Source organism: Somniosus microcephalus, chromosome 1 (assembly GCF_052327205.1).
Source record: "Somniosus microcephalus isolate GS21.2 chromosome 1, FLI_Smic_1.0, whole genome shotgun sequence".
Lineage (NCBI taxonomy): Eukaryota > Metazoa > Chordata > Chondrichthyes > Squaliformes > Somniosidae > Somniosus > Somniosus microcephalus.
In genome coordinates, this window is record NC_140987.1 from 13662528 (window position 1) to 13679691 (window position 17164).

The following is a 17164-nucleotide window of genomic DNA, read 5'->3' on the forward strand; positions in this document are numbered from 1 at the left end:
TGTCTTTTAAAGTATTTAAAAATAATAAACCTGTGGGGAAAAAATGTTTTAATTTTAATTAATTCACCACTTACCTTGTAAAAAGCAGGTCTTGAGACCTGGAGACTTACCCTCCCGGGAAAATCGGCAAAAAAAACCTAAGTTCGATGCGCACGCGCTGCCTCTCCCGCGCACGCGTTCGAACTCTGAACCCCTTCTTTCGGGGGAACGAAGTGCCGGTTTCCCGCGCATGCGCAGTGCATGCAGGAAACCGTTACTTCCATTGGGCCTACGGGCGAGTACCCCGTGCATACTCACCCGTGGAGACCCGAAGTTCTGGGCCTATAGCACTGGTTAAAAGCAAATCTAGAAAAACCTCTTTACACAAAGGATTGTGAAGATATGCAATGTCAAGTCAATTGAGCTGTTTAAAAGCGAACTGGATAATTTTGTGGAAGTAAGAGTTTTAAGAGATTTGGGGAAAAGGGAATTAGGATTTTTGTAGGAACAGGAGTAGGCCATTTAGCCCCTCGAGCCTGTTCCGCCATTCAATGAGATCATGGCTGTTCTGTATCTTAACTCCATCCACCTGCCTTGGCTCCATATCCTTTTATGCACTTGTCTAGCAAAAATCTATTGCTCTGAGATTTAAAATTATTAATTGAGCTAGCAGCTTACTGCTTTTTGTGGGCGAGAGTTCCACATTTCTACCACCCTTTGTGTGAAGAAGTGTTTCCTAACTTCTCTGCTGAATGGCCCGACTCTGATTTTGAGATTATGTTCCCTTGTTCTGGACACTCTTTCCCCCACCCCCCACTCACAGCGGAAGAAGTTTTTCTCTCTCTACCCTATCTATATATAAAGGTTCTGCGGTTGACAAATGGAGCAGACCTGATGGGTTGAATGGCCAGCTCCTGTTTCTAGGACAAAAAACAAAATACTGCGGATGCTGGAAATCTGAAATAAAAACAGAAAATGCTGGAAATACTCAACCGGTCAGGCAGCGTCTGCGGAGAGAGAAACAGAGTTAACGTTTCAGGACGAAGGGGCATCGACCTGAAACGTTAACTCTGTTTCTCTCTCCACAGATGCTGCCTGACCTGCTGAGCATTTTCTGTTTTTAATTCCTGTTTCTAGGAGTTCTGATGGAGAAATTCTGACCCGTGGCCCACCCCTTCCATTCTGCTCTTTCCATTTGCAAAGGCCTGAAAGCCTGTTTCAGGAAAATAAAAGGCGTGCCCCCCCCGCCCCGGTTACAATCATTTAAAAAAGAAATCCAAAAACGTATATTTACAATATCTATTATAATAGATTGAGTTTGAAGTTTACAAATGAGAAAGGGACCAACAACCAGATGGCACTTGGTATTCAGCATTTTGAAATTTAGAAGTCATTTAAAAAAAGTAATTAAAATACTGAAGGTATGTTATAAATAAAATCTACACACTTAAAACTCAAAGCCTTTTCAGGAAGCTGGACAGATTTTAATATACGAAGTCAAATGAAAACACAGCGCAGGCTGTGTTTTTCAATTTAGTAAAAGTGCTTGAATTTCTGGCAGAGCCACTTATACAAATATAAGTTGAATGATAATTGCATGGGTCAGGAATGGACCCGGTTTGATGCTTGGTCTTGCCCTGCTGGCCAATCCCAGCCCAGTTGACAGTGGGACATGACAATTGAGCCAGGAAGGAGAGGCAGGAATTGTCCTGGTTTCCCGATCCCGATCACTGCCTGGTGGTCTGTGGCGCTAATGCGTTTGTGTGGACATTGGGTGCGATGAGGCTCAGCTGTGATGCCCGGTACACCTGGGTGAGATACAAGAGAACTGACAACGCCTGTGCAAGTGTACACCAACATGAGTCATTGCCTTCTGGAGAGGAAGGCCAGGGGAGGAAGATAGAAATGCTCCCAAATCAGTAGCTCTTTACTTGCCCTATTTAACTGTTCTCTGTAAATTGAAAGGCCCCACGGACGTGCGTGTGATGGTGATGGATGATGACGGTCATTAAATGTGCTAAGAGTTGCAAGTTAAACATTATTTTGTGACACTCCTGAAAGGAGCCAAAAATATTGTGATGACTTAGTGTAAATGTACTGCTATAAGCACCTCACAGACACTAACAGAATTATCATTCCAATTATTTACAGTGTTAGAAGCTTCATCATCATCTCTTTGGTATCTCACCCAAACCCTTCACTCACCTGTGCCTTTCATGTTTCCTGTTTGCCTGCATTATCTCTAACTGAAAGGCCACACACAGGCATATATGTAACCTGCTCCCTGCGAAGTTTGATCACTTAATTCTAGATTTTTGATTAAACCACTCTTTAGCTTTCCCAACTTCAGGGTGCTTTAACGGTTGTTGGGTGTGGAGAAATACATTACACTATCTTCAAGCTTGAGAGGAGGGAAACTGGCCAGAGTTCTTGATCCTGTCGTAGTATAACTCTAAATAATTTTGTATACATGTTTTGTAAACCATTGGTAGTTTAAGCATCATATTCGACCAATTAATTTAGCGATGCTAAAAAGATGTGAGTTTTTGTATGGTGAGTTTGAAAGAGTCGGTGCTAGCTAACATGTTTATTAAATGTACACGCTATTGCTGCTGTTGCACACGTGTGCAAAATATAGGAATTGCTAGACGGAAAAATCCATCTAGCTTGCCTTCTGCCTGATGTAATAATGGAGTTGTTAACTAATCACAGCAATCAGTCTCCATCAGTGAGTCTACAACAGACCCAGACATGAGGCGAGGAAAACCCCCAGTGATGGCAAGGTTTGAGAGCCAGAGGTCCAAAGTCACTTGTTCCGCCTAAGCACACTACACTCCCCGTACGTCATGTCTCAAAATGCTATTGGTACTGTACCTTCGGTAAGCCTACTTTTACACTTTTCGCCTGTTAAAATATCCTCACTGATTATTGCAAAACTATTGAACACAAGGCAGAGTGTTCACAGAAACCCCACAGTGCAGATAGAGGCCATTTCGGCCCATCGAGCCTGCACCGACACATATCCCACCCGATCCCCGTAACCCCTACACCAACACATATCCCACCCTATCTCCGTAACCCCACACATTTTAATCCCCCTAACACTAAGGGTCAATTTATCATAGCCAATCAACCTAACCCGCACATCTTTGGACTGTGGGAGGAAACCGGAGCACCCGGAGGAAACCCATGCAAACACGGGGAGAATGTGCAAACTCGACACAGACAGTCACCCGAGGCCGGATTCGAACCCGGGTCCCTGGCGCTGTGAGGCAACAGTGCTAACCACTATGCCACCGTGCAGTTTTAAGTTTCCTGCAGGAATGTGCGTGACACGCCCCCCCCTTGAAACACTTTCGCAGTTATGCTCTCTGCTTGGGTTTTAGATTACCTGGAAAAGTACCAGGAGATGATCGATCGAGAGGAGCTGTTTCAAGGTTATTCTGATGAAGATGGAGATGCGTAAGTTTGATTTTTTTTTTTCTCCATCTATTCTCTTTGCTGTTCTCTGAGCTTTCAAGACTGAGATTTTTCTAAGGTAAGGGTATCCAGAAATATGGAGCAAAGGCAGGAAAATGAAGTTGAGGTTTCTAAGATCAGCCATGATCTAATTGAAGGGCAGAGCGGGCTTGAGGGGCTGAATGATTTTGAACACCTCTACCAAATTTCCTGTTCCGATGTTCCTGTTCCTGCTGGGAGTTCGGTTCATAATTTGGAGTAAATTACGATCGCTTGAGCTCCAAACCCTTATTTTTGGTGGGCGTTAAGCTTGTAAAATAGGTGGAGTTACTCTTAGCTTTCTGAAATTAATAGATCGGGTGGTTTGCCTAACTCGCTTTTAAGGGCATTTCACTGTTGAGGACAGAGTACTCAGGGTTGTAAGTTGAGAGACGCCAAAGTATTTCATTGTAGAAAGGATGATCAGCAGCTGGAACAGGTTCCCAGGAACAGTGGCTAAGGCTGGATTCTTGAGGAAAGGCTGGGTGCTGTAATAGGAGGGTCGGTCTTCTGGAGAAATGAGACCAAATGGGCTGAAAGGCCTTTTCATCCGAAACTTCGCTCGTGATCGTGACCTTGCATTCATTATTAAAAACAAAGTCATGGTGCTCCGATTCATATTGTGAATCCTCGGGTAGTTTCTGGCGACAGGATAATGTCAGAGCATCAGGGTTCAAGTCTTTGTTATTTGTAGAAATAGGGAATTGGATGAATACTTGAAGACATTTTTTTTTTAGATGGGAAGGGGCATGCAAAATAGGATTAGAGTAGACCGCTCTGATATAGAACTAGCACCGGCACGATGGGCTGAATGGCCACCACCTGTGCCGAAGTTTTTATTTAATAGTGAGGTTAGTACGTGCAGCAGATATTTAATTTTCATTACAATCTTAGTTACATCTATTACAGAACTGTGTCTGTGACACTGAGAATGGATAAGCTGCAGTTCCCATAGCGTCAGTCTCATTGTCCCTGTCTGCAGGAATGGAGCTCGGAAGCATTGAGGAACCTAGAGGCCAGGGGAGTAAAGAGGAAGGAGTGAACCAGTGCCTGGGGCAGGGAGAAGAAAGTGAAATGGCCATGGAATCATAGAATGATACAGCACAGAAAGAGGCCATTCGGCCCATCGTGCCTGTGCCGGCTCTTTGAAAGAGCTCTCCAATTAGTCCCACTTGCTCTGTTCTTTCCCCACAGCCCTGCAAAAATTTTCCCCTTCAAGTATTTCTCCTTTTGAAAGCTGCTATTGAATCTGCTTCCACTGCCCTTTCAGGCAGCGCATTCCAGATAAAGAAAAAAGGAAAGACTAACATTTATACAGCTGTTTCACGACCACCGGACATCCCAAAGCACTTTACAGCCAATCAAGTACTTTTTGAAGTGTAGTCACTGTCGTAATGTAGGAACAACTTGCTGCTTTTTAAAAAAAAAAATTCTCCTCACCTCCCCACTGGATCTTTTGCTAATTATCTAAAATCTGTGTCCTCTGGTTACCGACCCTCCTGCCACTGGAAACAGTTTCTCCTTACTTATTCTGTCAAAACCCTTCATGATTTTTTGAAAACCTCTCTTAAATCTCCTCTTAACCTTCTCTGCTCTAAGGAGAACAATCCCAATCTCCAGTCAACTCCACATAATTGAAGTCCCTCGTCCCGTTCTCTCAAATCTCCTCTGCACCCTCTCCAAGGCCTTGACATCCTTCCTAAAGCGTGGTGCCCAGAATTGGACACAATGCTCCAGCTCTGAACCTAACCAGTGATTCCACCAGAGAGGTAGCAGAACAGAAATAATTAAAAACCCAGGCAGAATGAGAGAAGTAGTAACCTAAAGGAGCAGGTACCTTGTTTAATGGAACAGAAAATAGTGGAAAAAACTTGGAATGAGAGTTTAAAAAAAAAATAGAAAATTAATGGGGGAACAAGTTATCATTGGAACAGTGGGAAACATTAAAGGGTGTGTAGGCAGTGCAGCCTGTTGGTGAGTCAGTGTGTTGTCCACTCATGGGTGGAGCATGGGTTGGTGCTTGGAGCTTCCCCCTTGGGTGACACCTCTTTGGTGTCATTCGGTGAGGAAAGGAGGAGAGGTTGGCAGCTCTGGGCAGAAGTCCAGTATTTCTCTGGGGCAGGTGGGAACTGAATGGTGAGTTGCGAGCCAGCTTGGGGCTGTTCTCCCCATGGCTGATTGTTTTAGGCCGAGTCCTGGAAGCAACCATGGGTGGATCTGGGAGAGGAGAGGGAGAGGAAAAGTGGAACAAGTTTAAAAAAACAAAAAAAAAACCTTCTATTCAACAATAGACAAACTGAGGCAGTGAACAAATAAGCAAAAAAAGTGAGAAAGGCATTGAAAGAGAAAGTTTGTTTTAGGACTGTGGTCCATGTTATCCAATTTTGCAATCTGGGTTTGAATCCCGCTGACACTGATGGAACAAATGTCTCCACTCTGCTGGCTGCAGTGAGTTTGGCTAATCTCTGCCCAATTGCCTCTGTTCCTTTGTGTTATTCCTCTCTCTCATTCTGCCTGGGTTTTTCATTCTTTTTGTTCTGCTAAAATGCTCCCTTCTACCTCTCTGGTGGAATCACTGGTGAGGCCACAGCTGGAGTATTGGGTCCAATTCTGGGCACCATGCTTTAGGAAGGATGTCGAGGCCTGGAGAGGGTGCAGGGGAGATTTACTAGAATGGTACCAGGGATGAGGGGCTTCAGTTCCCACCCTAAACCAGTAATCCCATTCAGGCCACAAGGATGACTATATGGGAAATGGATAATACGCACTGCTGAGGATTGATAGTGTAGAGGAAGCTTTAATTTTCAGCTGGCAGTGCTATTCCTGCCCTCTGAGCACTAGATGCTGACATTTGGTGTCTGTAATTCCATTCCTCAGCAACTCTACTTCCCTCCCTCCCTCGCTTGCTCCAGTTCCATTCAATCACACAAGGAGGAATCGGATTGCTACAGGACATGCAGCTTGCACATTCTCTCATTGTCACGAGGAATTCTCTAACTATTGTTGCAATATACTGAAAGTAAACGCGCTTGGGCATTTTCTGAGCTTGCCTTTACATCGAAATTTCAGCGTAGGAGGAGGCCATTCACCCCACTGTGCTCCGTAAACTTGAGCTCATCCAAAACTCTACTGCCCCTATGCTTCATCATACCAGGTCATAACGTAAGAAATAGGAGCAGGAGTAGGTCATTTGGCCCCTCGAGCCTGCTCTGCCATTCAGTGAGATCATGGCTGATAATCTTGGCCTCAACCCCACTTCCCTGCCCGCTCCCCGTTCAACCATCACTCATGATGCCTTTAACTCGGCCCCAGTATGCCTAAAGATGTTAATTAATTCAGTCACTTGTATCTATTTTAAGTTTCCAACAGGATGCAGTACTCAGTCTGTGGTTTGAGATGAATCTACAGAATTATTTTTAATGGGCGTGCATTTCTTTTTAAATTAATTATTTCTGTTGCAGCTCTTTATCTTCAGTTATTTGCAAGACATTCAATGAGTTTAAAAAAAAAAAAAAAAAAAAAACATTTTTTGTTATTGGGATGTCCAATCAGGCTATTAGGTAAACTAGATGGGCCTTGGTCTTTTCCTGTCTAGGGTGCATTTATTGCCCATCCCTAAGGTGGTAGTGGTGGGCCTCCTTAGAACTGCTGCCGTCCTTGTGGAGTAGGATATTGACCCAGTGACATTGAAGGAATAAACAGAAACATCACCTACGACATTGAAGAAATAAACAGAAACAGTAACCTACACCTTAGAAAAAAGAAACTGAATGGGGTAGAAGAGCAAAGGGATCCAGGGATAGAGGTGAACAAATTATTAGAAGCAGCATCGCAGGTCAGAAAAGCAATTAAAAATGCTAACAAAGCACTGGGATTTATTTCTAGGGGTATAGAATTCAAAAGTAGTGAAGTTATGCTAAACTTGTATAGGACCCTGGTCAGGCCGCACTACTGTGCACAGTTCTGGTCTCCATACTATAAAAAGGACTCAGTGGTGACCTGATGGAGGTCTTTAAAATGATGAATGGGTTGGACAGGGTAGATGTGGAGAGAATGTTTCCACTTGTGGGAGAATCCAAAACTAGGGGCCATAAATACAAGATAGTTACTAAATCCAATAGGGAAATGAGGAGAAATTTCTTGACTGAGTGGTTAGAGTGTGGAATTCACTACCACAGGGAAGTGATCGAGGCAAATAGCTTAGATGCTTTCAAAAGGAAACTAGAGGAGTACATGAGAGAAAAGGGAATAAAAGATATGCTGAAAGGCTGAGATGAGGCAAGTGGAATGGGAGGAGACTCCTGGAGTATAAACACCGGCATCGACTAGTTGGGCCGAATGGCCTGTTTCTGTGCTGTATGTTCTATGTAATTCTGTGGAAAGTCAGGATGGCGTATGACTTGGAAGGGAGTTTGCAAGTGATGGTGTTCCAATGACGTTGCTGCTCTTGTTCTCCTTAGTTGTAGAGGTTGTAGGGCTGGGAGGCACTGTCCAAGTAATCTCGTGAAGGTGCTGCAGTGCTTCCTGTCAGTGGTACCTACATCCCAGAATATGGTTGAATATGGAGTTCGGTGCCAATCAAACAGACTGTTCTGTCCTGGGTGATGCTAGGTTTCCTGAGCATTATTGCAGCTTGGCCGACCCAGAATGAGTGGTGACTATTCCATCACACTGCTGACTTGAGCCTCGGAGATGTTGGCAGGGCTTTGAGGGGGCCAGTGAGCCACTCATTGCAGAGTACCCAGCCATTTCCCAGTTCTTGTGGCCACGCCGTTGCTGTGACTGGTCCAGTTGAGCTGCTCAGTCATTGGGTGACCCCCCCCCCCCCAAACTGTTGATGGTGGGAGACTTTAATGGTGATGCTGTGGAAAGTTGATGGAGCGGGTGGTTGAGCCTTTTCTTGTTGGAGGTTGCTCATTACCTGGCACTTGTCGTGCGAATGTTACCTGCCGCTTGTCAGCCCCAAGGCCTGATATTGTCCAGGTCCAGCTGTAGGCTGGCGAGGGCTGTTGCATTATCGGAGGAGTTGTGAGTGGAGCAGCACACTGGGGGGGCTCATCGGTCGACAGCCCCACTCTTGACATTATGACGGACGAAACGCAGCAGCTGAAGATGGTTTGGCCAAGGAGGCTGACGTGAGGAATTCCTGCAGCGACGATCGGCCTCAGATAACAGGAACCATCTTCCGGTGTGTCAGAAACTTTTGGGGGTGAGGCGGTGGGAAAGGAGGGAAAATGTGCATTTTGTACATTTACGTAACATCATCCCGTGCGATTCTCCCAACAGCTATCTGGATGACTCTGAAAACGAGATGGATCCGGAGATGGAGGAAGCGTTTGAAAAATTCTGCGCCGAAACAGAGAAAAAGAGGAAATAGTGCAGAGGGGCGAGCGAGAGATTCGTTAGAAATCAAAAAAGACAAAAAAAATTTTTTTTTTGCGTTTTGAGTGTTTATTTGAAAAAAAAGGACAAAAAAAACTTTTGAATTTCAAAAGACGTGCAAGTAATTTAAAGACAAAGCGAAGAAACATTTTCATTTTCTTGTGCCATTGAAAGCATTGCAGGAAAAAATTCTGTTGGAGTCCACCTAAAACTGTTGATTGCGAATGCACCGCAAAAATGCCCAAGCAGAATCTGCCGATTAATACGTGCTGTACTTTTAATGAGACTCTCTTTTGTAATATAGTTTGTTATAGTTTTATTTTTATGTAAAAGTTGCAAATTCAAAACTAAAATAAAAAGATTATTTGTAATGGGCTGCATTGCTTCGTGAAGCACACTAAAGATTTCTACTCGCCTAACCAATATGTAACTTTTTAAAAAAAAAAGAGAGGCACACAGACCGAGAAGTTATATAAGTCAACAGGGGAAGAGAGAGAGAGAAAGAGAGATGCATGCCCCACACACACACACACACACATTGATTAGGACGGCAGGAGGAAGAGATATGTACGTGCGCACACGCAACACGCACAGACTGATAGTTACAGGTCAAGAGAAGAAATGAGAATAACAGCAGACAAGCATGATGGTTTGGGATGGGGGAAGGGAGATACGTGTATATATATATATATATATACACACACACAGCGCAATTGACAAAGGACATGTATGCAGATTGGCTGGAGATTTGCCAACAATTAAGGTGCACTTTAATGACCCATGCTAAATTGCTAACAAATTGGGAACCAGTAAGTAAATGCTTAATATACACGAGAGATTCACATAAGTAATGTTTTAGCTGCCCCTTACCTGAAAATCCCTCGGCCCCAAAACCTGCAGAATAGTTGCCACAGCCTTGCACTGCCAGACACCTGTTGTTTTCGTGACAGTTGTTCCCCATTACAAAGTGAGCCCCTTCTCGAAACATACGTAAATGACCGTCAAATCCTCACCTAAGTAGTCACCTCACCAGAATGCAGTGCTGCCGATTTTCATGAGTGTTTGATTTGAGAAGTGGGTTGGGGGGGGGGGAAGGAAAAAAGAATGAGGTATTTGTGTATATTATATAGAATAATGGGGATGTTTCAGTTGCAGTGAGGGTTCCTTGGTAGTTCGGGACTCGTATATAGGCTCTTAAATCCAGGTTGGCAGCGCAGGAATTTTCAATTCACACTGCCTCAGTTGTCCCTCTTTCTCTGTTTCTCAGGAATTTGTTTATGCGGTATCTGACTTGTGTATGTGTGTGCTTTCTGTTTTAATTAGAGCAAAACCTGCTTGTAAATAAAGAGTAAATGTTTTAATTTCTCAAATCGGCTCGTTGAGCGTGAAGAGCAGCAAGGCTCCTCTTCACCTCATGGTCAAAGCCAGTGGCGAATGAACTGCTCCACTGACTTGCGCACCCCATGCAAACTACCCCCGTATCCAAGTCTAACGTGTCCCCCACTCCCTCACAGCAAGGAGCATACCCAGCCTCGGAACAGCGCCTTCCACCGGTAACCGTTCCTGCCTGGGGAAATCGGCAGCTTCACTCCAACTGGAAGCTAGCCTCCCAAGAGTAGTCCCTGCTTGCAGAAAGCCCTACTGTTCCATTCAAAACCCAGCGCCCAAACCGCACCTGTGCTCGGCAGCAGTTCCAGGCCGGGTTACACCCTTCACTACGATAAAAGCGTAGCCTCAAAACAGCACCTTTGTTCAGCAGTCCCAGCATCTGAGCAGTGCCTTCGTTTTTCAGTCTTATTTACTTGAATTGTAGATGTTTACACTGTTCTTAAATTGTATATAACAATGCATGAGACAACCTTGTGGTCTTTTTCTCCTTCCCCTATTCCTGGTAAATAAATTTTGATGTGTTTGTAATCCTTGGTTTGTGTTTTCATGTTATATGGAGAGATATTTAATATATATATGTTTAATGGGTCAGGTGGCTGCAAGGAAATGTGATTTAAAATGTCGCATTTGCACACGTGACTCAAAACATGCAGTTATGGACAAGCTGAAGTTTTCGGAGGGTGGAGGATGGGAGGCCGGCCAGGAAAGCATTGGTGACAAAGACAAGGGGGAGGGTGATGTGGAAGTGAAAGTAGGAGGCCTTTGTGATGGAGAGGATATGGGATCGAAGCGTAAATCGGGGTCAACTAGCACGCCGATGTCACAAACAGCGTCAACCTGAGACGGTGGCTGGGGAGGGGGATCGAATCGGTGGAGAAGGTACCTAGTGCGGCGGGGACCAAAGACAAGGCTTCAGTTTTCCCAATGTCTAACTGGAGGAAATTGCGGATCATCAAATTTAGGACTGATTGTTCTTCACACGACGAGTGATCAATGCATGGAATGGATTTGCAGGCAGAGTGACGAACCCTGGAATCATTTGCGAAACAATTGGATGCATCAGTGGGGTGGGGGGCGCGTGCAGGATCTGTTTGGATGGATAAATTAAGATGGGCTGAATGGCCTTCCTCATTCACAAGTATCTTGTGAATAAAGGCACCATTAACATCCAAAGGGTGCCAAGCAGTAAAACTGGAAGAGGTGAAAGTACGATGGGATTGGATGTGGAACCTCCTTGGTCTATACGACTCAGTGTCACCATCTACTTCCAGTGCTTGAATGTCTCCCTTGCCTCTCATCAACCAGAACCAGATGCAATACTCAAGATGCGCTCTGAGCAGGGCACTGTACAGTTTGATCAATGCCTTCTCTGACTGGTATCCTTCTATTGACGTCGTTGATTCCTGCTCCAGATTGAGTATACTAAGACGCCTTGGTCTCTTTCAACTGTACCCTTAGCTAATTCAACACCATTGACGTTACTATATATAAACTTTCGGCATCTAGTTTACATTTTAGAAATTCCTGGGTGGGTGTAAACCTCCACCAGAAAACTTTCATGTGCTTCCTCGCACTTGCTGCCAGGCGTGGTATCTTGTATCAAGCCGGAAATTGGACAGGATAGGAAAAGCGGAGGAGTTTGGATTCCGGCTTGAGTGCTGATGTTTACTCGGTTGCTTAAGGAAAATTCATTGCAACCTTCAGAGAAGTCAATTCTAGGGAGAGTCTTGCCGTAAATTTCTTTGAAGCATTTTAAAAAGCATCAAATTTTACTGCCGACGTGAGGGCCCGAGATGTCGGGTCAGTCACCCTCAATGCTAGGTTGGTCTGGTAGAGTCAGTTACAGGGAGCAGCTCCAGTCGTACGAGGCAATTCCACTGCAAACAGCTTGCAAGGAATTCTCAAACTCCCTGATTCTTGGAAACCAAAGTTAAAGTGGGAGATTAAGAGCGCCTGTCTTTTAAACCCTACAGCAGTAGAAATTTTCTTCAGATGAATATCCGTATAACTGACTCCATTCCCTTTGGCTCTTAGTGCCTCTGAATCTTCAATCTCGCTGAGATTAGTATAGACCCCCACGCCCATGTTCAAGAGTGACACGCAAATTCCTCCCACATCTGGACTTGTCCATGACTTTTCTTCCCTTACAGTAATTAATGTCTTCACATCATAAGGCAAATGGGTTAAAAAAAAAAGAAAAGGACAGTTTTATAAACCTTATTGCAGGGAGTTTAATCTCCTTTGTGCTACTTTTAGTTCTGTTAGAAAGCTGCAAACATTGGAAATTCTAAATGCTGGCAATACACAGCAGGCCAGTCAGTTTCTGTTCGGGGTAGACAACCTTTCAGGTTATACACCCTTCCTCAATCAGATCAGAGCGGTGTTGAATGTGTTTGTATTGAATTGCTGCATGTGTTAACTTACTGTAGCTGCTAACCTATTCAAACTAATTTAAATGTAATCCTGTTAACCTCTGGCATATAATATAACAAATTTTTAATTTTGGAGTGTATTTATACATGTCAATATATAATTTAGTATAAATAAATTATGGAATTTCCAACAGGGTTTAATACCAAAAAAATCCATGGGGGTGAAAGCTAACACACGGGGCAACAGTACAGCAAAAGAGGGGCTGATAACAGGCAGCTGATGCTTAACCCAGGGGGAGCAAGTAAAAGAATAGAACAGGAGTCCACAAGAGGTTTTTAAGGCGCTTCACGGACTCCCAGGCCGCTTGTAACTTCTGCGGCCTGGATGAGTCTGTGTGTCGTGTATGCGGAACGTGAGAGGTTGCAGCCCCTGTTCCATTATTTAAAGGGGCTGCTCCTGAATTTTTGGCTGCACTTCAGTCCAACGCTCCTGATCTTTGGCGGGGAGCGGGCAGTTTGGACGACCTCCTCATGGGGCTGCTCCTGGGCCTGGCCAAGGTGGGCATCCACAGGTCCTGGCAGTCGATGGGGATTCTTTGGCCCGATCCCTGCCTCTCTTCTGCGCCTGGGTGTCCCAGGTGAGGGAACACGTGGGGTCTGCTGGTATGCTTGAGGCTTTCTGCGTCCGGTGGGCACCGGAGGGACTGGAGTGCTTGGTCGACACTATAAAATGAAAGACTTGCATTTCGACAGCACATTTCATGACCACCGGATGTCCCAAAGTGCTTTACAGCCAATGAAGTGTAATCACTGTTGTAATGTAGCCAATTTGCGCACAGCAAGCTCCCACAAACAGCAATGTGATAATGACCAGACAATCTGTTTTAGTGATGTTGGTTGAGGGATAAATATTGGACACTGTAAATAATATGATTTAATTTGATAAGTACATTTTACAATTTAGGTGTTATTAGTTGTGCCCCTTTGAAAAGGGGGCATTTGTGTTCGATTTCTTTTATTCCTTCTGGGAGCAAGTGAAAAGGGAGAGGATCTAAGACAGTGCAGGCTGTGTCTGAGGGGCAATCAGGACCAGGCCTCAGCCCGGCGTCAGCAGCAACCGGTCACCAGGGCGACGCGGTGTTTCCCCGCCCAGCCAATGGCAGGCGGCTTTAGTCCGGGGGCGAGGGAGCGGGGACCAATGGCGAGGCGGCTTCCTGCGAGGTGCTGCGAGGCGAGCGGCGGTAAATTTGATTTCGGTTTGGAGTCGGCCTTAAATCGTGGGGGAGCGGCGGACCGGGCCAGGTGGTAAAATATGGACATTATATCAATATATACAGAGAGGGTGTGGGCTGTGTCTGCTCTATAATATAGACACTGTCAGTATATACAGACAGGGTGTGGGCTGTGTCTGCCCTATAATATGGACACTCAATATATACAGACGGTGTGGGCTGTGTCTGCTCTATAATATGGACACTGTCAATATATACAGACAGGGTGTGGGCTGTGTCTGCTCTATAATATGGACACTGTCAGTATATACAGACAGGGTGTGGGCTGTGTCTGCTCTATAATATGGACACTCAATATATACAGTCAGGGTGTGGGCTGTGTCTGCTTTATAATATGGACACTCAATATATACAGACGGTGTGGGCTGTCTGCTCAGTAATATGGACACTCAGTATATACAGACAGGGTGTGGGCGGTGTCTGCTCGAAAATATGGACACTGTCAATATACAGACAGGGTGTGGGCTGTGTCTGCTCTATAATATGGACACTCAATATATGCAGACGGGGTGTGGGCTGTGTCTGCTCTATAATATGGGCACTGTCAATATATACAGACGGTGTGGGCTGTGTCTGCCCTATAATATGGACACTGTCAGTATATACAGACAGGGTGTGGGCTGTGTCTGCCCTATAATATGGACGCTGTCAGTATATACAGACGGTGTGGGCCGTGTCTGCTCTGTAATATGGACACTGTCAGTATATACAGACAGGGTGTGGGCTGTGTCTGCTCTATAATATGGACACTGTCACTATATACAGACAGGGTGTGGGCTGTGTCTGAATCTGGACACTCAATATACAGACAGGGTGTGGGCTGTGTCTGCTCTATAATATGGACACTGTCAGTATATACAGACAGGGTGTGGGCTGTGTCTGCTCTATAATATGGACACTGTCACTATATACAGACAGGGTGTGGGCTGTGTCTGCTCTATAATATGGACACTCAATATATACAGACAGGGTGTGGGCTGTGTCTGCTCTATAGAGTGGATACTGTCAATATATACAGACAGGGTGTGGGCGGTGTCTGCTCTATAATATGGACACTGTCAGTATATACAGACAGGGTGTGGGCTGTGTGCTCTATAATATGGACACTGTCAATATATACAGACAGGGTGTGGGCTGTGTCTGCTCTATAATATGGACACTGTCAATATACTGACAGGGTGTGGGCTGTGCCTGCTCTATAATATGGACACTGTCAGTATATACAGACAGGGTGTGGGCTGTGTCTGCTCCATAATATGGACACTGTCAATATATACGGACAGGGTGTGGGCTGTGTCTGGTCTATAATATGGACACTGTCAATATATACAGACAGGGTGTGGGCTGTGTCTGCTCTGTAATATGGACACTCAATATATACAGACAGGGTGTGGGCCGTGTCTGCTCTACAATATGGACACTGTCAATATATACAGACAGGGTGTGGGCTGTGTCTGCTCTATAGAGTGGACACTGTCAATATATACAGACAGGGTGTGAGCGGTGTCTGCTCTATAATATGGACACTGTCAGTATATACAGACAGGGTGTGGGCTGTGTCTGCTCTATAATATGGACACTGTCAGTATATACAGACAGGGTGTGGGCTGTGTCTGCTCCATAATATGGACACTGTCAATATATACGGACAGGGTGTGGGCTGTGTCTGGTCTATAATATGGACACTGTCAATATATACAGACAGGGTGTGGGCTGTGTCTGCTCTGTAATATGGACACTCAATATATACAGACAGGGTGTGGGCCGTGTCTGCTCTATAGAGTGGACACTGTCAATATATACAGACCGGGTGTGGGCTGTGCCTGCTCTATCGAGTGGATACTGTCAATATATACAGACAGGGTGTGGGCGGTGTCTGCTCTATAATATGGACACTGTCAGTATATACAGACAGGGTGTGGGCTGTGTCTGCTCTATAATATGGACACTGTCAATATACAGACAGGGTGTGGGCTGTGTCTGCTCTATAATATGGACACTCAATATATACAGACAGGGTGTGGGCTGTGTCTGCTTTATAATATGGACACTGTCAATATATACAGACAGGGCGTGGGCTGTGCCTGCTCTATAATATGGACACTGTCAGTATATACAGACAGGGTGTGGCCTGTGTCTGCTCTATATAATATGGACGCTGTCAATATATACAGACAGGGTGTGGGCCGTGTCTGCTCTGTAATATGGGCACTGTCAGTATATACAGACAGGGTGTGGGCTGTGTCTGCTCTATAATATGGACACTGTCAATATATACAGGCAGGGTGTGGGCTGTGTCTGCTCTATAATATGGACACTGTCACTATATACAGACAGGGTGTGGGCTGTGTCTGCTCTGTAATATGGACACTGTCAATATATACAGACAGGGTGTGGGCTGTGTCTGCTCTATAATATGGACACTGTCAATATACAGACAGGGTGTGGGCTGTGCCTGCTCTATAATATGGACACTGTCAATGTATACAGAAAGGGTGTGGGCTGTGTCTGCTCTATAATATGGACACTGTCAATATACAGACAGGGTGTGGGCTGTGTCTGCATATACAGACAGGGTGTGGGCTGTGTCTGCTCTATAATATGGACATTGTCAATATACAGACAGGGTGTGGGCTGTGTCTGAATCTGGACACTCAATATACAGACAGGGTGTGGGCTGTGTCTGCTCTATAATATGGACACTGTCAATATATACAGACAGGGTGTGGGCCGTGTCTGCTCTATAATATGGGCACTGTCAGTATATACAGACAGGGTGTGGGCTGTGTCTGCTCTATAATATGGACACTCAATATATACAGACAGGGTGTGGGCTGTGTCTGCTCTATATTATGGACACTGTCAGTATACAGACAGGGTGTGGGCTGTGTCTGCTCTATAATATGGACACTCAATATATACAGACGGTGTGGGCTGTGCCTGCTCTATAATATGGACACTGTCACTATATACAGACAGGGTGTGGGCTGTGTCTGCTCTATAATATGGACACTGTCAGTATATACAGACAGGGTGTGGGCTGTGTCTGCTCTATAATATGGACACTGTCACTATATACAGACAGGGTGTGGGCTGTGTCTGCTCTATAATATGGACACTCAATATATACAGACAGGGTGTGGGCTGTGTCTGCTCTATAGAGTGGATACTGTCAATATATACAGACAGGGTGTGGGCGGTGTCTGCTCTATAATATGGACACTGTCAGTATATACAGACAGGGTGTGGGCT

The 17164-nt window shown here is 45.0% G+C and overlaps 2 protein-coding genes across 2 annotated transcripts in view; both read left to right on the top strand.

The window, feature by feature from the left end:
• The window catches only part of paip1 (poly(A) binding protein interacting protein 1), an 82665-nt gene extending 71889 nt beyond the window's left edge, over window positions 1-10776 (top strand). Inside the window, exons 10-11 of the mRNA XM_085967588.1 lie at window positions 3366-3441; window positions 8764-10776. Of these exons, the coding sequence (XP_085823714.1) occupies window positions 3366-3441; window positions 8764-8854 (167 nt within the window). The 3' untranslated portion in view covers window positions 8855-10776. The remainder of the gene's footprint in view (window positions 1-3365; window positions 3442-8763) is intronic.
• A 2934-nt stretch (window positions 10777-13710) lies between these two features.
• Window positions 13711-17164, top strand: part of c1h5orf34 (chromosome 1 C5orf34 homolog) — a 104771-nt gene continuing 101317 nt past the window's right edge. The window contains exon 1 of the mRNA XM_085967686.1: window positions 13711-13922. The gene's annotated coding sequence lies outside the window, so the exon portion shown is untranslated. The remainder of the gene's footprint in view (window positions 13923-17164) is intronic.